The sequence below is a fragment of the Alosa sapidissima genome, chromosome 21 (assembly GCF_018492685.1).
Source record: "Alosa sapidissima isolate fAloSap1 chromosome 21, fAloSap1.pri, whole genome shotgun sequence".
In the NCBI taxonomy this organism is placed as follows: domain Eukaryota; kingdom Metazoa; phylum Chordata; class Actinopteri; order Clupeiformes; family Clupeidae; genus Alosa; species Alosa sapidissima.
The window spans coordinates 10,874,264-10,899,532 of record NC_055977.1 but is presented as its reverse complement, the minus strand read 5'-3'; the positions used below and the strand labels follow the sequence as shown (position 1 = coordinate 10,899,532).

General features: G+C 39.6%; 1 protein-coding gene across 1 annotated transcript; it reads right to left on the bottom strand.

The window, feature by feature from the left end:
* Positions 1-412: 412 nt before the first annotated feature.
* On the bottom strand, positions 413-25,269 carry LOC121695939 (gamma-aminobutyric acid receptor subunit alpha-3-like). Its single transcript, XM_042077185.1, has 10 exons — positions 24,994-25,269; positions 17,793-17,902; positions 13,962-14,083; positions 13,320-13,387; positions 11,404-11,624; positions 10,743-10,825; positions 9,984-10,121; positions 8,569-8,721; positions 7,955-8,160; positions 413-4,426 (listed from the first exon to the last, which is right to left on the bottom strand). Exons 2-10 carry the CDS (start codon positions 17,879-17,881, stop codon positions 4,091-4,093), a joined length of 1,416 nt encoding a protein of 471 aa, XP_041933119.1. The 5' UTR covers positions 17,882-17,902; positions 24,994-25,269; the 3' UTR covers positions 413-4,090.

The window sequence follows — 25,269 nt, the reverse complement described above, 5'->3', positions numbered from 1 at the left end:
GTGATGTGGTAACATAACAGTAACAGCGGACTGAACAGAGGAAGTATGCCCTAGACTGATGAAATATGTCTGAATGCTCTGGCACATGTTGCCACTACATTTTCCTTTTTTTGTCCACTTTAAAGGGACACCAGGCAACGTTTTTGTGTTAATTAATCATTTTCTTAAGTCGGTATATGGTTAAATGATACATTACGGGGCGAATGAAGGCTCTCTCGCCCGCCCCTACTGCCTGTAGGAAGAATATCCCACTTGCAAGTTCGGTGTATCCTACCCGCCGACCGAAGCAGGATCAGTTTACAGCACAGAGGCAGGCTAACGAAACGCTAGAGATTGTTGCAAACGTGTGTATAATGGCAGAGCCGGCGAAGAAGCAGCGAAAACCCTTGACGGAAGATGCAAAGAAAAGGAAAAGAGCTTCAGACCGAGGGGAAGTTTCATAGAGAAAAAGCATCAGGCTTGCCTGGTGTCCCTTTAAGTTTTCATTTCTGATTAAGACAGTTAAGGTCCAAGGACTTCGGTTTCTGTAAAGGACCTTGTTTTAAAAGGCAGACATTGAATGTGCTCTTTGCCTGCCTAAGAAAAGTAATGTTGCATGACAAACCAGCTGTAGAGACATTAGAGAGATGCCAGGGCGAAAAATCTTTTTGGTTTGACAAGATCTGAGACAACTACAAGAGAGCATTCACATGTACCTCAGTTGCTTCAGACAGCTCCTGAGGGTGAAAGCGAGTCGGTGTTCCATATACTGGATAGAAATTGAAGGGAACATGTAAAATATTAATTTAAACTGACATGGCATGGTTTTTAAAGTAAACTCCTACAATAAATACTCTGGACAAACTTTGATACAAAAATACCTGACAGGAGTTTAGGCAACACAGTAAAACATGCTATGTAGGCTATTATTCTCTGAAGTAATTAATCTACATCTATAGATCACTGGGCAGGTTACAATACTGTAACACTTTACATTAAGGACCCCTTGACTAACATGAACTAAATGCAGTAGTTAACATGAATAAAGCATTAACCATAGCAAATAAAATATTACTTGATGTTCCAGGCTTGTTCCAGGAAGTAAAGTGTAATGCATTTGTTAGCAGAAACAACAATGAAATTCTGCATTTAGCATCAAATATGGTCTCTTTACATCGAGGTTAACAGTTTGCTCGTGTTAATTAATGCACTTACTAATATTAGTAATGTGAAGTGTTACCACAATACTCACATTTTGGATAGCTGGCATGTTTAGTGTGATTTGAGGCAGATATATTCTTATATTCAGTTCTGATTAGCCTGTCTAGTTCCTATTTCATATTTGGCTAAAATATCCACACCTATATCCTATACATACGAACATTTCAACTATGTTTGAGCTATATTTTATCTACTGGATTTTTCCACTCTATTGGCTTCCAAAATGTCTGTAAATTGAATATAAGTTGTCACTTTTCAGTTTTAATGTGACATCACCTGGCTGCTACATTAATTTTTTTATTTTATTTTTTTGCTTCTCACTCAAATGCTTTTTTGCATATTTACGGAGTACACTCAATGCTTGTGTATGCAACAGTCATGAACACTGTCAGCATCAAATACTACTGGAACAAGATGCAATAAAATACCTCTGCTCATTAGGTTCTGTAGTCAGTATTATAGTATTTACAATGTCTAGCATTAATTGAGCATGTTCTCCTTCACAGTTATGCATGTTCTGCCAAAGTATAGGTAGCTCTGATCATTGCCATCAGAGTTTCTTAACACTTGTGTGTATCAATTTGAAGAATATAATCCTTTCATGTGGAAATTTACACAAAATCACTGTGCCCAAAGACCACTTACAGGTTGGTAGTTGTTGAAATCTGAAATTTTGAAACTTTTACCTATTGCCACATTACCATGGCAACAACACAGAGTGTACACATACAGTACATGCACCAAACTCATCAGTTTCATTTCAGCAACGACTTTCTACATCTGGAAACCAATGGAGTTTAACCACACTGAGACACACACAAGCACACTGAAAAAATAAACATCCTTACTGTCAGAGCCACACTTAAGTAGTGCATCGTTATACACAAATACTTTTTATGATTTAAGATTAAATAAACTGTCCCTAATGTGTTCCATATTTTCCTCATCTATAATTGGAATGGCAACATCTATATAGCATCACAACTTCACAGTGGTATACAGCATTTGCCCTTAAGAGTTTACATGAGATTAATTTGCCTATTTAATTGGCTCTACCCACTTTTGAGGGTTTTTCAACCTTCTCATTTCAACCGTGTATAAAATGCATATCAGATACATTAGTATTAGTGAATTTCATAAATGCATGTATAATGTACTCCAATACAAATATATCCTTTTAAGTACATCCCCTCATGTAGTGCGTTGCACTATCATCTGATTGCACTTTCATGTGAGATAGCCACTGTGATGACGAACCCACAACTGAAGCAAACACTAATGTTGTGGTTAAAAGGAAAACGTACTACCAGAGATCACAGACAGGAAAAACAGATTGTCGTGCAATGAACCGCGTCTTGATGCGTCATGAAATCTTATGCTGCACAACACTATGAGCTGCATTTTGTATCGTTAAATATAGTTTGTTCTGCTACTCAGACCTGGAGAGTTGGACAGTGTCACAGTAAATGGAACAACTCGTGTCTTCTCTGATGCGTGAGACGTGTTGATTAAAAGCTACATTAATCTACCTGCTGCCTCCATCTTGAAATCTCCGTTTTGGGTATAAAGAAAAAAAACACCTATTAGAATGGTGAGTAAGTCATTCATTCTATGGTTTTTGTTACCTCTTTCCAGTCAGATTTCTTCATCACTGCTTGAGTCACTTGAGTTAAATGCTCAGTAACACACTCTCATAATTGCGTTGAAACTAAACCTATGCATAGCCACTGGTGTTACAGTTTTAAACACAGACTCTTTCTCCTCTCATCTACCCGTAAATTACATGCATTAAAGTAAATTAACATTGTCTAGTTGCACATCAAATCCCAATGTTGTTAAACAAATTATAACATAATGACACTGATAGCAACATCTGTCAACAAAACTGACCTACCATAGCAAGGTTTAACACTACAAAGTCAATAAGATAATATAATACAATACAAATCACACATAAAAACATTTAAAAAGAGAACAGTAAATGTTAGTATAGGGCTCATGGTTGTATCAGATAAATTCATAAGCATTGGTCGCCAATTCAGCTGTGTAATGTGGACCACTAGCAGGGCTTCAGCATTTGTGTTGAATATTATAGGTAATGGTAGTTTTTTTTTTTTTTTGGGAGGGGGGGAGGTGGGCATATATTTCTCAAACACCACACTGCTAAGGCAAGGTAGGGTGCTAGACCCAGGGCAATACACATGTGAGCTGGAGAGATTCAAAAGACTGATTTTTGGAGCACACATTCAAAAAGGCACCACGTTTTGTCCCCTGAAACCACCCTTCTCTTTATAAGTGGGGTTATACGTTTTTGAAAAGGTTACTGGAAAATGAAATGATGTGAATAGAGCCACAGCATACCAATGTGATGTTCTGTTAGGTCAATTAAATGCAGAGTGCATGAATGGAAATGGATGATTCTGAGGGGCTACGACTTAGAAACCCATGCAGCAGACAGTACTGTATGTGAGTGTAAGAAAATGCATCAACAATAATGGAAAGAAATGAGGTACCAATGAGGACACACATTCAGAAATGCACTGAACAGTACTAAACGGAGTAACTAAATGGACTTACACAGATAATTAGTGAAGATAAGAAAGTACAAATGCTCTTAAGCTACTGCCTGCATGGTGCAGAATCCATAAATTATAAAGGAATATCTGGAGCATTACCCTACACACATGTATGCGCTAAATGCACACAGACACATATTGTGCATATGCATACAAACGCACATCTCTATGTGTATGTATATGGTATATATACAATCTTTGTATATATACAATGTTTGTGTGAAGCAGAATTGTATGTAAATGGGTTTGGCTACAAGAGATTTGCCTGGCAGTGTGAGTGATCTCTTCTGTGGTTATTGTGCTGCCACACGAGTTCACTTCTGGGGGTTGCTCTTCATCATTATGGGCTTCCTGTTGACATAAGTGGCCCAGTACGCCAGGTTGAAAACAAAAAAAAGTATTGGGAAGATTATTCTGGAAATTTTGTCAACTTTGCTGACTTGGTTGTAGGATTTGATGCCCCCCTCTGGGACATATTCACCATCCATCCTGGGTAGCCGCAGTGGGGCCACTGTAGGTCCAGGGGGTGTCTGCACTACACTCTGGGCTATGGTGGTCAGACCAGGGTCCTTGGCCACGTTCATTGTGTAGGTGGTCCCCACAATGTTGAATGTGTTGTTCTTCTTAGAGAGGGAGGCTGACTCTCTTCTCTGAAAAGAAGCCATAAACAGGACACTATCAGTAAGATGTCTAAGAGGGTCATTATCCAGATCACATCCATAGGGAGGAATGTCAGAAAAAAAATGTCCATTGCCCTGGAAAAACCTGCAATGCCCTGAAAACACAGGTACTATCTTACAAGAGCCAGCTTAGTAGGGAAACGTTGCCGGGCAAAGCAGCTCGGTATAACACAGCGTTAAATGATCCAATCATATTTGTTCGTGTTTTAACTTCAAGCCTTTGAGCTATCTATTGTTCCCTTAGTTGTTGTGGCCAACCAAGCAAAACGTAACAACTTCACATCGTGTCTAAAGCTGTGATCAAGCTGCGTTTACTTGAGACAGCCTGAAGACAAGTTTCAATAGGCTTTTAAACTTTGCAAAAATAAGCGCCGATAGTTCTTTGCACAGATAAAAACATGCAGTAGCTCTATTTGTTTTGTTTACAATGTTAGTAGATTTTCCTTTTTTTGTTAAGACCATTTATCAGGCAGTTCTTTTTGAAAACTACAAACAGACTGCCTCACATTGACAGAAGATGTATGAAATGTGAATACTTTTTCCTCTTAAGTAGTATTTTGCCTACAGTTTTTTTGTCAAAACAATTGTGGCCTTTTTGGAAAAAAGCATTTTACATCTCTGGTTATGACTGACTAGTCCTAACCAGTTAGCATAATTGTACAGCACATATATACCCAACTTACTTATTAGGCTATTCAACTTTGTACAATGTCTTTCTGGTCCCCTTTCATGCTAAGTACCATCAGTGTAGCAGCAACCTTCGCTTTCACCAGAAAAGCCAACATGGCAAACCAAATTAATTAAATGATTAAATCTTTTTTCATTTGTGTTTCCCCCCCATAATAATGTAGCAAAACCAAAGCTACAAAACTACCAAAAATGTACAGTATTTACAGTTAAGCATAACATGTTAAAAACAATACAATGCAAAAAGGAAAAAACTGAAAAGAAAAACCATCAGTAAAAATCACAAAAAACACAAGGAGTGAATAGAAAATCTGTATTGTGATCACCATATCTAAGAGCACATTAGAGTAAAGGTGTGCAGAGTTGACAGATGGAGGTGGATGGCATGGGTGTAAGTGTGCCAATTGTGTCTAGCACAATTTTGAGTCTCTACAGATGTTCTCTGCGAGTTCCAAAAATAGTTTCTCCGGCTGATTGAAACTCAGAACCATCATAGGCATAGAGTGTCCTTTTAAAACAGTTTGTCTCACAACAGTCCTATGCTGGCCAGCCATCAGGAGGTACAATCCACCCTGCGGAAACTCTGCTGACAGATGGGCAAGGGGTCATTTTAGATGACCCAGAGCTGGCTGAGTCTGATAAAGCTGCAGAGAACAGACAGCGGTGGGTCGGCAGGGTGGTGAAGATCCATCAGACACACGACATGCCATGCCATGATGGGCTCTCTTTGCATTCATCACTTTCTGGTCTAGAACAAAATCCTTTGGCAAAGGCAAAGTGACAAGGCTGCACATCCCTGTGTCATTTCACAGCTAATTTCATAACAATAACATAATAAGCACTGTGTCTGTGATAGGTCACCTCTACCCATGTTGTAGATGTAGTCCTTCACTGTGGCCGGAGCATTTGGCCCAAGCTCCATTAGCAGCCTTCACACGCTTACAGAAACCTGTGACATGTGTTCTACCCTGCATGCTAAATGCAGCAGGCCTGGTAAGGTACGTGACCACCTCCCTGGCGTCTATCTACTTCACAAACAGAGGCTGTCATGGCTGAGCGTGTCCTTGCTGATTATTGCTTGATTTGAATGTAAAGGCATTCACATGCAGGGGGCCTTTAAATTCCTTCAGGTCCGCTTAAAGTGTTCGTAAAGAGTCTGTAACATATCGTCAGCAAGAATCTACATCAGTGTCATTGCAATATTATTAATTAGCCTATTTCCCAGTTGCTGAGTCAGGTTTGCCCACACAAAGAAGTTCCAATATTGACACAAATAATTTGCTACTGTAGAGTTTCCTCTCCATATAATTGGCTCTGCTCACATATAATGTTTTAGTCCAATTCTGGTTCTTTCCTTAGGTTTGATGAGGTCTTGCAGACGTGAGCCAAGTCCAAGTAACAAGGTTTGACTATGCACTGGTTGTTACAGTACCTTTTTCTCCTCACTGTCCTGCGGGTCACTAAAGTTGAGTTGTCTGAGAGTTGCACAGAAATGTTTCTGCTTCACACTACAAGGGAATGGTAGCTGGTATAGGTCAGAGCATCTCCAGAAATCTGTGAGGTTTCTGAATTTCACCAAACCAAATCGCAATATATCACCAAATTTCGGTGCCATAGATCTTTCTTCTCCTTGCTCTTCTGGGCACCATACTGGTTGGTGTTGATGACCAGAGTGTGCAGCACTGATGTAGTACATCTCTAACAGCTAGACAAGCTAAATGGGACCTGTGATCTAGTTACGCAGCACTGAGGTCCTGCTGTCACTTCAGACTGAATGAGGGCTGAGGTGGGTCAACATCTCTCATTAGCAAAGTGTTCCACTTCTCCGCATTATGTGGCACCTTTGATGTTGCACCCCATCTTGGCCTCTTGACACGCTTACTATCTATTAATAAACCACAAGCTCTACTATGGATACACAGTATGCACATGAATCAAAAGGTGGACTAATTGGACATGGCATATGTTAAAATAAAAAAAAAAACAATGCTTATTTCTGAAATGGTTATAAATGCTCAAAGGCTTGCTTCTGGTTTGTAAATAGAGTTTGGCACTCTTCACTTGTAGTCTTGTCAAAGTCAATGAACAATCCATTTGGACAAAACAAGGCTTATTTTAAGAACTGTGTCATCTATCATACGATATTCTAGCTCTCGAAACGTTTGAAATTGGAGGAACGATAGCTGTCAAGACTGAAGCCTACTGTGGCGAAGTGAATCCTATTGGTGGCGAGGCTGCTATACTATACTTTACAATCGGTGCAATTTTCCATGGACCATTATTATCATTATTAGAAATGCCATTAGTGCTGGAATACTTTAACCTTCCAGACCATAGTCTGCTGCAGCTAAATGAATAAATATGATCTGCTTTGTATGATACAATTAAAACTGTCCAGTACAATATGGTGTTAACAATGTCAGCGATTGTGTGCAAATGCAAAACAACGTAGAGTACGTACATTACTTTTGACATGGTCTGTCCCCCGCACCAGACTCTCTACCCTAGGTGGCAGGTCTTTCAGCGCCATGGCCCCTAAGCTCTGGAATTCCCTCCCTCAATCCCTCCGTGACTGTCCCTCCTGTCCTTTCTTCAAAGCTCACCTCAAGACCTTTCTCATCGCAATTTTTAAATTTATTTTTGACTGTCTGACTGTCTGTTTTTGTGTTGTCTTGCTTTGTTTGTGTTGGCTTTGTAAAGTGACCTTGAGTCTAAGAAAGGCGCTATTATATAAATAAAACATATTATTATTATTATTATTATTATGGTCTTTAATGAAAAATACAAAAGTGAAATGTTATGCAGACTTACTCGCATCTCTAAAGCCTCTTTCTTGCCATCCCAGGCCCAGCTGCGCTTGGTGAAGTAATTCACAGTGGCAAACTCGATGAGTGCAGAGAAGACAAAAGCATAACAGACTGCCATGAACCAGTCCATGGCTGTGGCATACGCTACTTTGGGCAGTGAGTTTCTGGCACTGATGCTCAGCGTGGTCATGGTCAACACCGTGGTCACACCTAGGCACAACGTTTGGGGAAAAACCTGTTAGGTTTGAAGGTCATACAAACATTGAGGTTGCTCTGTAATTATTCCTTTGAGGCCACTAGGCTAGTGCATGTGCACAAACGTGAAAAATGTTAGGTATAACCAAAGGGATAATTGCCAGTTCATTACAAATTGTCCTTTGTCAGTTCGTCATTTTTGCAAGGCATTTTTTTTCTTAAACTAGGGGCTTGTATTGTTAAAGGTGACACAGTCGACACTTTAATTAATTTCCTGAAATAACTGCAGAAAAACCCACAGGACACAACTGTCACATTGAAAGTGTCAGCACGCATCTGTGAATGTGTGTATGTGTTAAAGTTTGTATGCGTGTGTTTTGTGTATGCTGGTGTCTGTGTCAATGAAGAGATGATGAGACTCACCAAAAACAGTTCGTGCTGGAACAGACTCCCGGTTGAGCCAGAAAGAGACTTGAGAGAGAATGACCGTCATAATGCATGGGAGGTATGTCTGGATCACAAAATAACCTATTTTCCTTTTCAAATGGAAATGTGCTGTCATGACAACATACTCTCCTGGCAGAGAACAGGAAGAGGAACACTCATAAGTGCATCATATTGAAATGGTCTATAAGAGCATGCCAAATTTAAAATTCAAAATAGAATATCAAAGACCCTAACCTGTCATAATATGTTAGACCTGAAATGCCTCATGAATAAGGTATTCAATAAACATTAAAAAAATACCTGCATACTCCATAAATCACAACTTGGGTCTGTGGTCCTATGTACATTACAGTTCTTCTCACTTTAGTGCATTTCTCAGAAGACAATTGAAATTCTTAACACTACATGTTCAACCACATCATCTAGTTACTTGGACACATAATTGAATTTGTCATTATTTTGCAGCAAATACTTTTGCAAATGCTTGCAAATGACTGTGTACAACTGCCTGCTGTTTACCTTATCATTTAAATGATCAATTGCTTGTGTCATGTTGGTAAAAATGCAACACATTGCAATGCAAAAATGTATACTGGTTCTCTGTTGAACTACAATGCAAACAGTATAGTAAAAATATACTGCAAATATGAATCCTGGCCAATCTCTTACAATCTCTCACTTACAATAATGTATATATTTGCTTTTGGCACATATAAACTAAGCATTTTGAGCAAGTTACACACTTGCATGTAGTTCAGGAAATTCCGTGGAGTCACTCCATTGAGAATTCTCTACTGTATACCCGAAACAGAGGTGTTCAGGCCAATCAAATCGTTTGGGTGGGCTTTATACTAATTGTTGCTAGCAAAGAGGGATGTTTAGATTTCCCTATTGCATCTGCTGTACAAGATATTGACAGCACAATAACTTTAAAAAAATGGACTGAAAACAGGATTGTTTTGGCTGTTATCCCTACAGGATTCACATACAGTCTTACATACACATACATAATATGTCTTGTCTTCACCGTGGGATAGTGAGAAACGTAATTTCGATCTCTTTGTATGTCTTGGCATGTGAAGAAATTGACAATAAAGCAGACTTTGACTTTGATACAGTATTCCGTTGCTCTAATTGGTTAGGTCTATCCAACTGTGTGCACAGGTATTTTCCCCTCTGTATCGGTTGAAACACACCTCATAATGGACTGATGGACTGATACCAGAATAGAGTTCGAGTCTGACTAAGCCAGGTTACCGTGTGGTGCAATTTGTATAAATTGTTTTCACAATTGCACTGAATGTTGAGCAGATTTTAATGATGATGAGTAATTTATCGAAGCAACTGAAAAAAAAAACTATGACAGTTTTGCCACTGGATTGATGAGCTACCTGTGCTGGAGCTGATGATCTCATTCCCAATGACGTGTCCCAGCAGGTCATACTGATTGAGCCTTGAGCCATCTTCTGCCACGGATATGGACATGTCATGGTTCCAGATATAAATCACCTCATCGTTGGTGTAGGCATCTGAAAGCATAGTGAAACAAAGTAAGATAGTTTTGGATTCAATCTAAAAATTTAATTTTTGGGGGCTTTTTATGCCTTTAATTTGATAGGACAGTGGAGAATGACAGGAAGTGAGTGGGAGAGAGAGTCGGGGTGGGATCCAGAAAGGACCATGGGGCCGGAATCGAACCCAGGTCGCCGGCATACGGTGCAGGTGCCCCAGCCAGTTGCGCCACAGCTGGGGCAAAAATACCCTTCTGAACATTTCCCAGAACATCATCAGCTTTTATTAAATCATCGTTTAAATAAATACATATCAGATTTGACTACAAAACAATCAATTGTTTAAACTAACAACTAAAACACTTACCCTTGCAAACACCGCCAACACAACAGCTGGCACTGATCAAACCTATTCAGCATAGTCTTTTTGTAAAAGCTGTTCATACAAACACATACTGTACAAATGAGCTAATGCAAAGTGAGGTCCCTGGACAACAGTGTGTATGTTGTGCAGTAAAATGGCTTTATAGACTAAAACAATAATTCTTGCATGATGCAATGGTTTTAGCCAATCAAAAGCTGAACAGAAACACAGCAGAAACACTGCATACTTTACATGATACAAAAACAGAAACTCACAGCTCCCAAATTTTAGGGGACAGGCATGAGCATCCATGGGGAAGTCTTCCAGGTGCATGGGACACTCTGCATGAATGGTTAATCTGCATTGGAAAAGGAACATGTTATATTTCCATATGTTATAAGCACAATAGAAAGCATATGGATCATTATAACAATCACACCAACAAATACTGTAGAGGAGAATATAAAGCAGTTTGTGATAGCTAAGGCATGTTTTTGATCCCCCACCCCCCAAGCAGGGATATAGTGGTAAAATTAGAGGTAGGCAAACTATGAATTCTGTGATCTCGGTGATGTGGACAGCGCCATGCGGTCAGAAAAAAAAAAAGGCATTCAGAACATGTTTGATGATGGTGGAGGTTATTGTCCAATGTTTATAACAATACCAGTGGTATTAAATGGTTCCTAGAGAGTTGATAAGTGTACATACATATTGTGAATGTGGATAATACAGTGTGATTTTTGAATGTTAAAAGTTGCAATTGGTGAATAGACTATTTTTGAGAGGTGGATGATCTCTAATAAGAGGTAGAATAAACTCTATTTCTGAAATTTCAAAGGAGGATAAACTGTGTTTACTTGCGTTTAGTTTCCACTACATCCCTGCCCCAAAGGGAGTTCTAAACAACTTTGTGAAAAGCAAATATGATAGGCTCACCTCATGGTGTAGAGCAAGGTGCCATTGTCCACCAACCGTAACAATTTATTAGGAGTTGTCATATTGTGGGCCACTGACTTCTTTCCATTGTGGAAGAATGTGTCTGGTGTCCATATTTTACTGGCTAACAGGTTGTTCAGAGGCAGAATCTGCATGGGTCCATCAAATTTTAGTCTATCATCCCTCCAGGTCTGGCGGAAGAAAACATCAATGGTATACTCCTGGAGAAACAGAAGAAGAAAAATGAAGAAGAAGAAAAAGGTCAAGGCCGCAAACATGTCTGCAAGTACACTGTCTAATGCTGACCCTGCTCCCAGACAGCCCACAAGCCATGTTTGGCCTGAAAAGCTATTTTCACTGATGACCAGCCACACCAGCCTCAAGAGAGGTTGTGTGCAATTATAAATCATATCAAATCATATCAATCATATCTGTGCTGCTAACTAAAGAGAGTAACAGAAGCCTAATACTAAACGCCTTACTTACAGTTTTGCACTTCTTTAGTAGTCTACATTTGAAAATGTTAACACTGATCAAATGCCATAAACAGATCTACCGGTAATGTTATTTCCAACTCATAAATGATCCAAAGTGGCCTTTTACATGCTGCCTTGTGCTGTGGCCTTTCATTACATTCCTTATTGTACTCCTATTCTCTCCAACCTGTCCACTTTGCCTTGGATGCAGATTATGTCTCAGTGTGCATTTTTTCTACCCTCCCACGTCTATGGAGTCAATTATCGTTAACTTAATACACTCGCTGTCAACTTATAATGACCATACGAATGACCCGTTTTCCTTAGGCTTTTAAGTAGTCATTGCAAATGTCGTCTACACTGTACTAGGAAAGAGACCGCAAAATAGCTTTTGGATATGGTTCAGTATTACTCATATTTAATTGTCCCTGCAGCACAGAGACATCCATTTAAACTCTGGGACCACTGGGTTGGGTGGGATTGTTGAGGTGAGGGTTGTGCTGACAGCTGTCCCTCAGCTAGGTCAGGCTGACTGGGGCACTTGGTGTCTGTGTGGCTGCCAAGGTGAGCAGACAGCATTAATGACTAGCAATCAACCTCAGGGATGTTCTTGCATGACCCTGCTGTTGCCAAGGAAACGCTCCTGTCCTTGGCTCCCATAATGGGATATGTAAGAAACCCCCCCCATGCACATTTAGTTGCTGCAGCTGTTCCTTTGTTTCTCAGTGCTGAGCAGGAGTACACAACGTCTGTCAGCCACTTCAGCACATTCCAGTCATCCTCTTCACATAAACCAGGGGGACTCTATTGATCTAAATCTTCTGGGATTGCTGAACAGACCCTGCATTGATTGAAGACCGAGCAGCTCCACAGGGATGGCCATTTTTTTTGTGATGTTAACTGAGGCAGTCCCTCTGCCCTCTGTCCTGACAAATCTGAGTAATAGATTATAGGAGAATGAGCATCAGGACACAAGGGTTTACAGCAGGCATCTGCATCTAGTTATTGACCTGTGCATGCTAATTGCTATGAACCAATCAGTGAGGCCCTTAGCATCAACCACTGTCAACCATACAACTGAGTTAAAAAGGGGTCATGCCACAACAAAACGTTATTTCTTGTTGGCTTTGAAATAAGATGTTGATTTGACTAGAGGATGTACCAGGCAAATTGGACTGTTCTCTTCCCTACCTGTAATGGCCATAGAAAGGAAATGGTCAGAACACTGGCAAATTAATCACACCTACTCTCAGTGATTATGCTTCAATAAAAAAACAACCTGTGTGTGTGTTTGGCCTTTAATAATGAGTGTTATTTCTATGTTTTGTAATAGATGCACTAGTACACATTTGTATTGTAGCAAATTCAATTAGCATTGCTACTGCCTACTGGCCATGGATTGCTGGAGAATATGGGTCCAATTGGTAACATGGCACTTACCATGTCTGTGTCTGACACTGGTCCAAAACTGGTAACATAAATGTTGGTGCCCACCTCTGTGACTGTTTCTGTTTTGCCAAAAAAAAAGAATGTAAAAGTTACATCAGATTATAACAGTCTACAGTGAAAGGTCATAGTCTTCTTTGTCATTAAATCCAACATATTCAGGAAAGTGCTATGTACGTAGGCTTTCAAAGGCTCCTTATATTCACATATTCACTGGGAGGCAATTAACGTGGCATCAGTAAGTTTCACCAAAGAGCACATTAGGTATATAGGGGAGTATATAGGGGAGCTGTTCTTTGAATTCTGGTGAGTGGAATTTGTATCCACTATGAGTCTTGCATATATAACCGTTGCATGTGCACTCATATGTTTTATCCTGATTAGTGTATGTATGAATTCATCTGCTTGATTCTGATTCTCTGGTCTCTTCCTTCCCTCTTTTTCTATCGCTACACCCAGCAGACCCCAAGCCGACGGGTGCCCCCTTATGAGCGGTGTCCTGCCCAAGGTTTCGTCCCATTGAAAGGGCTTACACTAGGCGGTTCACTCTGTGTCAAAACGTCTGCCAAATGTTATTGATGATATATAAATCAATACAATATAATTTAATTGATGTGAAAAGACAAGGTTTTTAACCTCCAAGACCAGGTCGAAGTCGGTTGTCATAGCCATCCAGCAGCCTGTCTAAGATCCTGGTAAAAATTGTGATGTTGTCCTTGCTGTCATCGGGAAGGGGTTCTCTATGCCCGGGCACAACTCTGTTTGAGAAATGAGATAGTAATAATGAGTTAGAGATAAAGGATATGGAGGCCAAACAGAGACAGAAATAAGGCTTGTTTACCCTCTGGCCTTACTTAATAATTAGCTTTTTGACTTCACCCACTTTTTTTCTCAAATGCATGTTAGCTCATGCAACAATCCCTTCTGGGGGAATAGCTTCTCCCTCTCTTCCTCAGTGTTCAACGTGTCATATTTTTAGCTGTTCCCCCTCCTTTCCCTGTTAGAGGTCATGATTCTGGAGTTCATATTTTGAATCTCAAGGATTTATGCAAACAGAAAAAGCATGCTTTGCAAGGCCTCTGGCCGGGGGTCCTTCAACAGCCTCACCAGGGACTGCACAATTCGCTTTATACACAGGGATCATGCAGGGATTCTAAATACACATCCCGCACATTTCCTGAGGGAAGCCAGGAGGTAAAATTAGAGGAAGTGGGATAAGTAAGCATACCATGAACTTAAAATGGGTTCTGCATAAGCAAACCGAAATGCTACATTAATCTTAAAATACCCATATATTATTAGCCATTTCGTATAAACAGTGCATTTTCCAATATTGAACATAAACATAGTTTTGAATAATATTGAATTTGATCCAACGCCAGTGCAAGCTCTGGAGCAAAAATTATTAAAATTACTAATACATTTGAGTTCAGTGGATTCAGATGAAGTGTGAAAAATAAGGCTTGTTTTCTTCATTAAAAGTTTGTTGTCCTTTTTGCTTGCTATTTTGCCCACTTTCTCCTGGTAAGCAAACTGTTAATGGGTCTAGTGCATGGCGTACCTGGGGTCTGAGCATACCTAAGACCAATCGCTCCATCGTCTTCATCACATGTGATGTAAGAGCGACAGGTCTGTAGTCATTAAGCTCACTAGGGTGTGGCTTCTTAGGGACAGGGGTAAGACATGATGTCTTCCACAGTGTTGGAACTTGTCCAAGGTGTAGGCTCAAATTGAAGATGTGCTTCACTGGCTCCCCCAGTTCAGCAGCACAGGCCTTGAGTAGCCTTGGACACAGTCTGTCAGGCCCCGCTGCTTTATTGCTGCGCAATTTCTTTAGTTGGACTGTCACTTGATCTGTTGTAATGGTGAGGGGTGTAAGGGGAGGGGAGGGGGGAGGGGTGCATCTAAAGAATCATGTTGTCCTATTAAAGTAAATAATGATGAAATAGGCCCATTTGGTCAGTCAATAAAGCAAGCCAGGCAGCTAAGTGAAGCCTTGAGGAAGCTGACAGACAGGAGCACAGAAGCTGTCAGAATAAGAATACATTGCAATGCTAAATATCCACAGACAGCATTGCACTATGGTTCATTCGTCATAATGAGACTAAAAGGTACAAAGAATCTGTGTTGGAGGATCCAGTGAAAGCTGGCAGAAGCAAACGTACCACAACCCAAATGTCATGACATAAGACGTAAGCTGACTAAGGTACTAGATTGGTATGGGAGGTTGAGGCTTAGTCTGCATTTTTGTCACCCTCCTTATGAATTTCCATTTTTATATGCTATTAGTTATTAAGTGTCTCAGTAATTTGGATGAAAATGTAGTTATACAGGCCCCAGTAACAGTCTGTGTGGGAATGATGTTTGCTTGCTATTTTGTAAATGTTTTCATAGATTTCATTTAATGACTTTAATACATGGCATTACACCCTGATGATATGCAAAAAATAAGCCAATATAAATCAAAATGTCTTACTACCGTTGTTAGGTTGTTAACACAGAGACAGATTACATTTTCCCATTTAACTGCACCATCAATGATTGTAACATCAGGACCATAAACAATAACATGATAATGAGTTAATGAGCAAATACTTGATGTGTCATTACATACTTCAGCAAATGCCTATCCTGGCAAATCCAAATACGATGTGTATAAACTACACAAAACATTTGTCCTGATGTACTGTACGTGCAGTGTGGAAAGTGGCTACAACAACAGAAACGATTGAAAGTTGAGCAAGAGTCCAGTATTGATCAACACACTGCTGTTGAAATATGTAAGGTTTCCATCTTCCAAATCGCTTAAATATCTTTTCAAATATTTTTTGGGAAATCAACGGCCCTATGTTGAATTCGATGTGCTTGAGTAATGGGTGTGGGATGCAGCAGGGAAGTGTACCCTGTAGAGTACGCCCTGTATTAGAGAAATAACTGATTGTGATAGTAGCCTAGTGTATGGAAAGGAAACGAGGAGAGGAACAACTAACAGAAATGTGACCAATAGGGCCAAGGGCGTCGGACTGGGGGTAAAACCAGTACTGATTACTAGGGCCCCAAGGGAAGGTAGGGCCCTTGAAAAGTCTGGAATATTTAAGCAATATAGCATGAGTGAGAGTGGGATTGGTAATGGATATTCCCACAGGTGTTGTTCGGCCATTGCCACAAGGCCTGAGGGCAAGTGGTGCAGGCAACCACAGCTGTGAGAATATTCATTACCAATCCCACTCTCACTCATGCTATATTGCTTTTATTCCACCACAAACTAAATAATCTGAAAACAATGTTTATTTTGACTTTGTTTAGTTCCATTTTCAATAGACGGTGTCTTGGTTGCCACGTAACCAACATTCCTGATCCCTCTCCAATGGGTCTTTGTGGTTTTTCGTGTCTTCGTTGAAAGACATTGTGAAATAAGGACAGCCGTTTTCATCCTGTTTTAAAATGAACGAGTCGGGCTGAAGTGATTGAGCCCTGCCCGAAGTCCGGCATAGGTCCTCTTTAGTTGTTCTAATGGTGGCATAAAATTCCTACAGTTGCCTATTGCGCTGAGATCGGATTTGGCGATGGTTATCAAATTAATGTCTCTCTTCGTTTCAGATAGCCAGGTGTTAAAACAGTTAACGGGCCATGACGTTTGCTTAACAGTGTTGCTTTCGTGCCGGCTCTTTTTGATACAGTCTAGTTCATCTATGCTATAGGGGCGGTGGTAGTGTAGTGGTTAAGGAGCTGGGTTAGCGTGTAGTAGCCTGAAAGTTGTCGGTTCAATTCCCGGCTTCCACCGTTGTGCCCTTGAGCAAGGCACTTAACCCCAAGTTGCTCCGGGGACAATGTGATCCCTTGTAATATAGCTGACATATGTAAGTCACTTTGGTCAAGAAGTGTCTGCTAAATGTAATGTAATGTAATGTAATGTAATCTATGCTGATGGAGGCACACCTGGATGAAGATGCACTCTCCTCCCGCTAGACTGTCTGTTCCTCCTCGTCATCCGACATTTCATATATTAACTCAAAAGTTATTTTAGTGAAATCATTCTCCATTTTTTTCTCCAATTGCCAAGGCTACTTGCTTTTTTTAAATTATGAGAACTTTAATTTAATTTTAATTGAATTAGGCCTACTACACTGTGCAAAGTCTGAGTTGAAATGTCCAGGGCTATTCCAACTCAACAAACGTCTCTCAGCCAATCAGAAACAAATAAATAGTTCCATAGAACCCAATTGTTGTATACATTTTATTATATTTATTATGGGGGCCCATCAGGACTGCCTATGCATAGGGCCCAGGATCTTGTGCTACGCCCCTGAATAGGGCTACCATTCCAAACTGACATACAAACATAAATAAACTTGGAACCACATCATCTTTGATATATTTGAAAGCGAAATTCTGGAAAACAGTATGAGGTTTTTATATGGAGCAGTGGAGATGGATATAGAGGTTTATGGAAGGTAAATAACTCACCCAGTTTGAGTGCTTGGGTCAAGGAGCATCAGAGACAGCCAGACTCCTGGAATGAGTTTGGCGAGAAGGGTTTGCAGCCTGCAAGCCATGCCACTAGGCTTATATGTATTCTGCAAACAGACAAGGACATTTGTATTAGATTATGGATACATTGGGTGCCAGAATGCTCTTCATGTCATTAGCTCATTTAACAGTGAGCGATCATGCGACATCTCAAAAATCATTAGAACAGAAATCAAAACAATTATGTAGTAGAATCAGAATCTAATTGTACTTTGCTGAAACATTTAATTTAAATCAATTCAGCATACGTGCTGCTTGTTTGTTATGATCTGTGTGGTGGATGGATGGAGACGCAAGAGTTTCTCCATATTTAGAGTTCCAAAGTTAACCAATGTTGTATAAAATGCCTTTAAACACTTTGTGGAAATTAACTGAGAGTTCATCCATGACAAAAATACCAAAGTCTCAAGTCCCTCTTACAAAGGGACTGCTACAAAAATACCACCTGAACAATGATTCAAACAAAACATACTTTTACCAACCCTGAAAGTAAAATCAGAGTCTTATTTTTCAGAGTCAATTATGTCTATTCATGTCACTATCAAATATACTCCCTCTTTCCTCGCATCTCGCATTCCTCCCTCAGTTCTCCCCTTTGATCCTCTATTCTCATATCTTTCTGTTCTTACTGTATGTAAACCTGGAGATTTATGTTAATGAGAAAGGAGATGATTTCGAAGAACTCCAGACTGTCAACCAAAGTAATGCGTTCTTTGTGCTTAAAGAAAATAGGCTGTGAATGACAACATAAGAAAAAAATAAGCATTTGTAAAATGTGTCTACTGCAAATACATTTAATATTCAGCTCTGTCAGTTTCCCTTTATCCTTAAATAATGTGTCTAACTTGACCACCTTTGCTTCCTTCTCTAACTCTCATTCCTTTCTCTTTTCATTTTTGCTCCAGCGTGTTTGTCAGGAACTGAATACCTAACTCAGTTTTTTCTCACATATATCAATAGTTAGTTTCATCATGTAACCTCAAATCTGTCATTGGGATGTTGCTAATGATGTTTGTTCTTAACTTACAGAATCAATAAACAAACAAGGCAGGGGTAAAACAGTGAAGCATGAAAACAAACAACAGAGAAAGTCAACAGTGTTGATAATACCAAATGAATCAGAGTTTATCAAAGTAGTAGCTAAAGAAGGACAGTGCAAAGAGGTCTAATTCTTTTTATTTTAAAAGCTAATATAGAGCAGAGTTCAACACAGGATTGTATCAGAGCTCAGGAGTTTGGAGCAGCCTAAAATGAGACACAATTAGGCCAGAGCAGTTAAGAAATAGGTATGATGGAGATTGGTGACATACAAGAGGAGACTCCCGGTGGATGCCTTTGAAGGTTTAAACTTAAGACTTATTATATTGGATAAAGAGTATGAGCAGCCACTGCAATTCATGAGCCTAATCTTTTGGTGTGCAAGAACTATGTTTGAAATCTTAAAGTCCTTTTATATGATATTTTGCAATACACTTTGTTGCAGGTAAGATCTCATGTTTGAATTTACAATTATGCAAAACATACATGTTGTTATGGAGTGTAAAACCAGATTTTCATTGACATCAGTTCATAAAACAAATGTCACAATATGTTTTGGCAGTGTTGAGTGTCAGGAAATTTGTTCTCATCCAAGTGGTTAGTGAGGGAGGAAGCAGAAGAGTAGAGGAATTAACATGAATTTCCATATCATCTGCATAAACATACCGGGTAAGACCATGATGACGAATCATATGACCAAATGAGAATTAACATATGGAGGAGTGGGCCAAGAACAGAACCCTGGGGCACACCTTGGTTGAAAGGAGCAATTACGAATACTGCATGCATAGAAACGTAATGTTGTCTCACTGAAGTATAATGAGAGAGAGCAAATCCAGGCATGTCAGTAACAAGGAAGTGAGTTGTGAGTTCATCGTGGGAGAGTTGAGAGGTGTTGAAGGGAAACCACACTTTAAGTGCTAATAAAGATTGCTAGATTTTAGATTAACTGCATTTGGAATTCAAAACAACTTAAAAAAAGAAGGTAGGGTTGATGTAGATCAGCTGTATTCACTTCTGCATTCGAAGCGTTGTTTTTTTTTAATAAAAGGGCACAGTGCCAAAGGCAAGAGATCTGTTAGTCACAAGAAAAACGACAGCAGATATATCAGAGGGCGTTTTTAGAGTGTGAAGTGGAGGCCGGGTCTGCCTGGCACCATGTTGAGCATGAGTTCTTGATTGATTCTGTAATAATGGATGGAGTTGGGAGAGATAAGTCAGCAATAGAGCTAACAGAGAGCTCAGGGAGTTCAAGATTAATTTTATGGATAGAGAGATAATTTGAAAGATATGGAGCAATGAATCAGAATTTAACCGAATTAGATGCAACAGATGCGGTGGGTTAATGAGACTGTTACAGGAGAAAAGGTGCACTTGGCCTACACCAAACACAACTAGTTGTCATTATGGAAAATATATTTGAAAATTTGGTATCATTGACAGCAGACCTATATTTCCACAGAGAGAAAGTCTAGACCACATAATGGATAGTTGAGCCTGTAGGCCTGAAGGCAAAAGTCATCCTTTTTATGGGTGAGAAAGTTTCCATTGCTCAGAAATAAACCAGTTCCATGACACAGAGAAGGTAACAAGGCTAATTCTGAATTCATTTTGTGAGTATTTTGCAAGGTCTCATCTCTCCTAATATACCATGCATCCAACAAATGGGCTTTTATAACTCATAGCTTACTGTACGTGTCTTACAAATTGTCTTACAAGCTGGTGTCATTACATTGGTATAACCATGGTCATTTAAGATTGATAGAGGACTGTAGCCCCCATTTTGTGTCAAGTGCTGTGTTAACATGACATCATATGATAGCTGGATTACAGGAGCCTATGTTGTCAACTGAATTTAAGATCATGTTCAACATGGACTGTTACTGTATACAGAAAGTGAAATACAATTCAGAGGAATCCTTCCCCACCACAGGATTGTCAACTCTTTTTAACTAGGTCTCGTCGTTGTGCTGTCATCAAGGCTTTGACTAATTTTCTGTCTCAAAAGCAAATTGCTATAGTGAAAGGTGCATCTAGTGAAAGGTGGCACATCCCTTTATCAACAGAGACGTCTGATTCATACAAGGAACAATACAAGGCTTGAAATTCAGCATTGATTAATCTTTTACCACAAAGCAGCCTGTGGTATGAGCTAACTGACTGAATGTTTGGGTATTATTTATAGTATCTCAGCCTCAAAGCAGGGAGATGACTTAGATTGCTCAGAGCTGTGATTAGAGAATTAAGTCCTGTCTATTTCATTTCACTCAGCAGCAAATACAATCTGATTTCATGTTAATGTCTGATGCCTAATTCTACAAATTTCACCACATTTCAATTTTATTTCATATACTGTATTGCGGTTGGAAGGTGACTGTAAAATGTTTAATACATGTCCCCTCATGGCATTCCACCTAATATCGGTATCGTTGGCTGTACCTGTGTTGAACTCGATAACTGGTGCAAAACCAGAAATCATTTCACCGTGATAAAGCACCACTATGTGGCTTTGACCCCCAGAGAGTACAACAGCACTGTTGATCTGATAACCGATACTCCTGGAGATTTGTGCTGTGTGTCTTAGGGAATGATGCAGTCTTGTCTACTAGTCTAACAAAGGTTGCTTTTTCAAGCTGATAAAACAAACCTTGAAGATATGATTGCAGTCAGATTGATGATGATGGAAGTATACCCCAATTTGGTAAAGCAATACAGTATAGTGTCTGAAATGGCTGCCTACATGGTTATCCAATTCTTATTGCGTATTCACTTTGATGTAATCATGTTTTCAATGTAACAGTTTGGGTGGAATGCCTTTATTTGATTATGCATGAGAATCAAGTCGTCTTGGTGCATCATTGGTTTCTGCAAATGTTATCCTTCATAGTTTACTATTAAACATCTGTATTGTTCACCACCACTAGGTTGTTTCACATTGATTGGTTCAATATAAAAGAATAAACTGTGTGAGGTGCAAGTAAGCCTCTGCACAAGGAGGGCAGGCTCAAATCCCCAAATGTCTGTTCTATGTAGTGATCCTGTCTATGCATGCAAATCCTGACGGTCCTGCAAATCTGGTTAACAAATAGTAGCAGTAGTAGATGCAGATGTCATATGTTCTAACTGTGCATTTGGTTCGTGTAAAGTAACAAAAAAGAAAATAGAAAAAAAATAGGTCAGATGATCAACTCGCACATACAAATGGCAGGTGTTTATATTGGCATGGTAGTCCACATTGGTTTAACTTACTATACATAATGAGAATGCTAAGAAGCTGTGAGTTACAGTATATACGTTATATGGGTTATGCTCTATTCTATAATGACCATCCACCTGTGCTCATGTTTACCTGGACAAATGTGATCACTGTAAGAGGATTCACTTCACTTCAAACTGATGCATGATAAACAAATGATCAACCAATAACTTGCCTACTTCCACAATAACAATCTGACTCGATATTAAAACCTCTGTTTTCATTTGACAGCAGTAGGCCTACTTGACTGTCAATTGCTACTGATCAGCACAGGTTTGGTCAACCTCCCCTTCCTTTAATACTAAGAGAACATGTTTTGTTTTTTTGGTTAGTATTGGGGGTTTTGACCCACCCATAGGGGCTCTATATTGCATGCCTACTCTCTCCTTCTGCCAGGCTGTGATCACCATTGCCACATCTGACTGGCTGGATACCTGATTTAGCCTCTCAAAGGATGACAATTACACAGTATACAATGATATACAATGGTATGCTGGAGGAGAGAGTACACATGCAACACAACTGGCGGCGTGGGATTGGAGTAGACATGAGATGGGAAACCTGGAGAACATGGTGAAGGAGATCAGTGAATTTAGTCACCCAAGGATGGATAGTGTGACCCAAATTGTGCAAAATCATTATAGACCCTTTCAAGAGAGTTCCATTATCAGCATCATAGTTGGCCCCACAAGGCTTCCGTTTTTAACATTTTGATATGTTATCTTAATGCAGAGGAAGTAGATTGGGAACCAAATAGAATGTTCAAGCATTGTTTTTGTTTTTATTGTTGAAAGGGTCTATAGTAGCTCTGTGTGTGTCTGTGACCCAATAACCACTTTAAATTACCACTTCAAGTTCAAATCAAGTTTGTTTCTTGGTACTATAGTACCAAGTATTGTAGTACTGTGCAGACACTACGTGCATTTCAAGCATAACTTATTTTACATGCTGATCAATATAATTTTTTATCAATTCTGAATTTGGCCTCTCCCATAATAAGAATCTGTTTGAATATTGATATTCTAGTTATCACATCTTTTGCCTTTCTTCAAAGGTCAGTTAGGTTGCCTGCACAATTTAGCGTGGCATGGGCACACACAGGGGAAATTATCATGGTTTTCCCTTTTCCTTTTTCGATTAGGTTTTCCTTTGCCTTTTAGATTAGATTAGGATTACAAGCACACTTTGATAACACACTGATAAAAGCTAACTACTTTCAGGGTACTTCTCAATTTGGGCTAGCTAATGCCACCCCAAAACCTGTCATTTACTGTCATAGTTCAAATAGGCCTAAGCAAGCCATAGCCATACTGTCAGTGGGCTGCCTGCCCGGTACAATTTGCATGCATTGAGCCTTAATTACGCAACACCTATTAAACATATGTTATACTGTAAGTAGCCTCGATCAAGCATGCGACATTTAAATGGGATTAGATTATTGCATTATTATTTTATTATTAGAATAATTATTATTTTTAGATCAGCCTCTTAGAAGGTGGGCGACTGCAGGACTGTCTGTTTTCCAGCGTTGAATGGGCAGTGACATTACAAGCTATAAATATGAAATAAATAATAAACAATACAAAAAAACGTTTAGCTTGACCACAGTGTTGCAACCAAAGTATGCTTCCAGATAATGAATGCTGCAGTTCAGCGTTGTTCTTAATGAATGTTTCAGACACTGAGACACGATGAGCTAGAACCACGCGTTCACTAGGCTGTGTTCCAAGATGAGTCAGCTGCTATCTGCTTTATTTGGAGCAACAGATAGCTTAATAATGAAAACATCCACAATCACATACGATGAATGCTCCACTGCCTTTTTGAGGGGCAGCATTGTAATTGTTATAGGCGAGAAGCGTACCTAGGGAGCACTGGACTCACAATAGCATTACTAGAATGTAAAACTGAGCAGCCAATCAAGGTTGTAGAATTTATAATCCTTTCCATATTAAACAAATTGAGGACGTAAATATTTACTGCACTACAAGGAAACGTGTCTTAAACATGGTGATTTAAGACACAACAGCTAAACACAGACCTAATTAGATCTGGTACAAGTTGTTTTACAGCAAACGACAGCCATTGTCAAAACGTACTATTCTAGCCTATATCATGAGGGGTCAGTCGCCTGCATGCTGAATGAAAAAACTGTCGAAATAGTAATGCCCTTTCTATGCTACATTTTCATAAAGATATTGCAAAAGGACCGTTACAGAAAAAATATTCGAAAATAAGTTTTCCCCATTTTCAAGGTTATCCACCGATGTGTTGAAAAAATATTTGCTTCCCTGTGACAGTGAATGAACGCAAATTTTCTGCCAAATATAAAACATTACGTTTATTTCAAACCTATACAATACAAGTATCCTACCCAATTATACATGTCGCATTGCCAAGCACATAATATAGAGATAGCGCACTGACAGGTCGGAGACGCATTTCTTTCATTCACTTAAATTCATTCCATGCTCATGTTCGATTACATTCTCTCGGCAAGAAGAACAACGTAGGCTACATGGGGTTTTCAGTCGTTTCCTACACAAACCAATTCATATTGGCGCAGAACATGGTGCCGATTATGGCAATGACAACACTGCATTCTCCGCCAGAGCGGACTGTAAGCATCGATGCACTTTCCCCAGCTGCCATAGCCTCCTCCGAGGAAACCTGTTAAACCCCCAGTGAGCCTAAGCTACATGCGGAAAAACCACTGTAGCCGTCCTGTTGACAACATGACAACATTTTGCATAATATGTTTCAGTCTTCCTCAACACCGAATAGCCAATAATAGCCAACAATATCATTTATGGACTGCTAAATACTAAATCAATGAAATCTCACCAAATCCTTATGCTTCGGTTCTCCTTGGTTTTCCTCTTCAGACTTGAGCTACTTTCTATTTGCAGCAGTCGCCGGATTTTTGATTTAGTCTCTGCTGCTTTACTTAACCGTCTTTATTTTTGCACCGTTTTCCTCATTTTGAGAGGGTTATAGCCAGCAAATCTGAAGTAAGGAGCAGTGGAGGAACGTTGTTATAGTTGAAGCCTGCCCTCTCCAACCTCACCTTCCCTCCCCCGTTGTTCCCGTTTAGTTTGAAAATACCAAGCGTTTCAATAT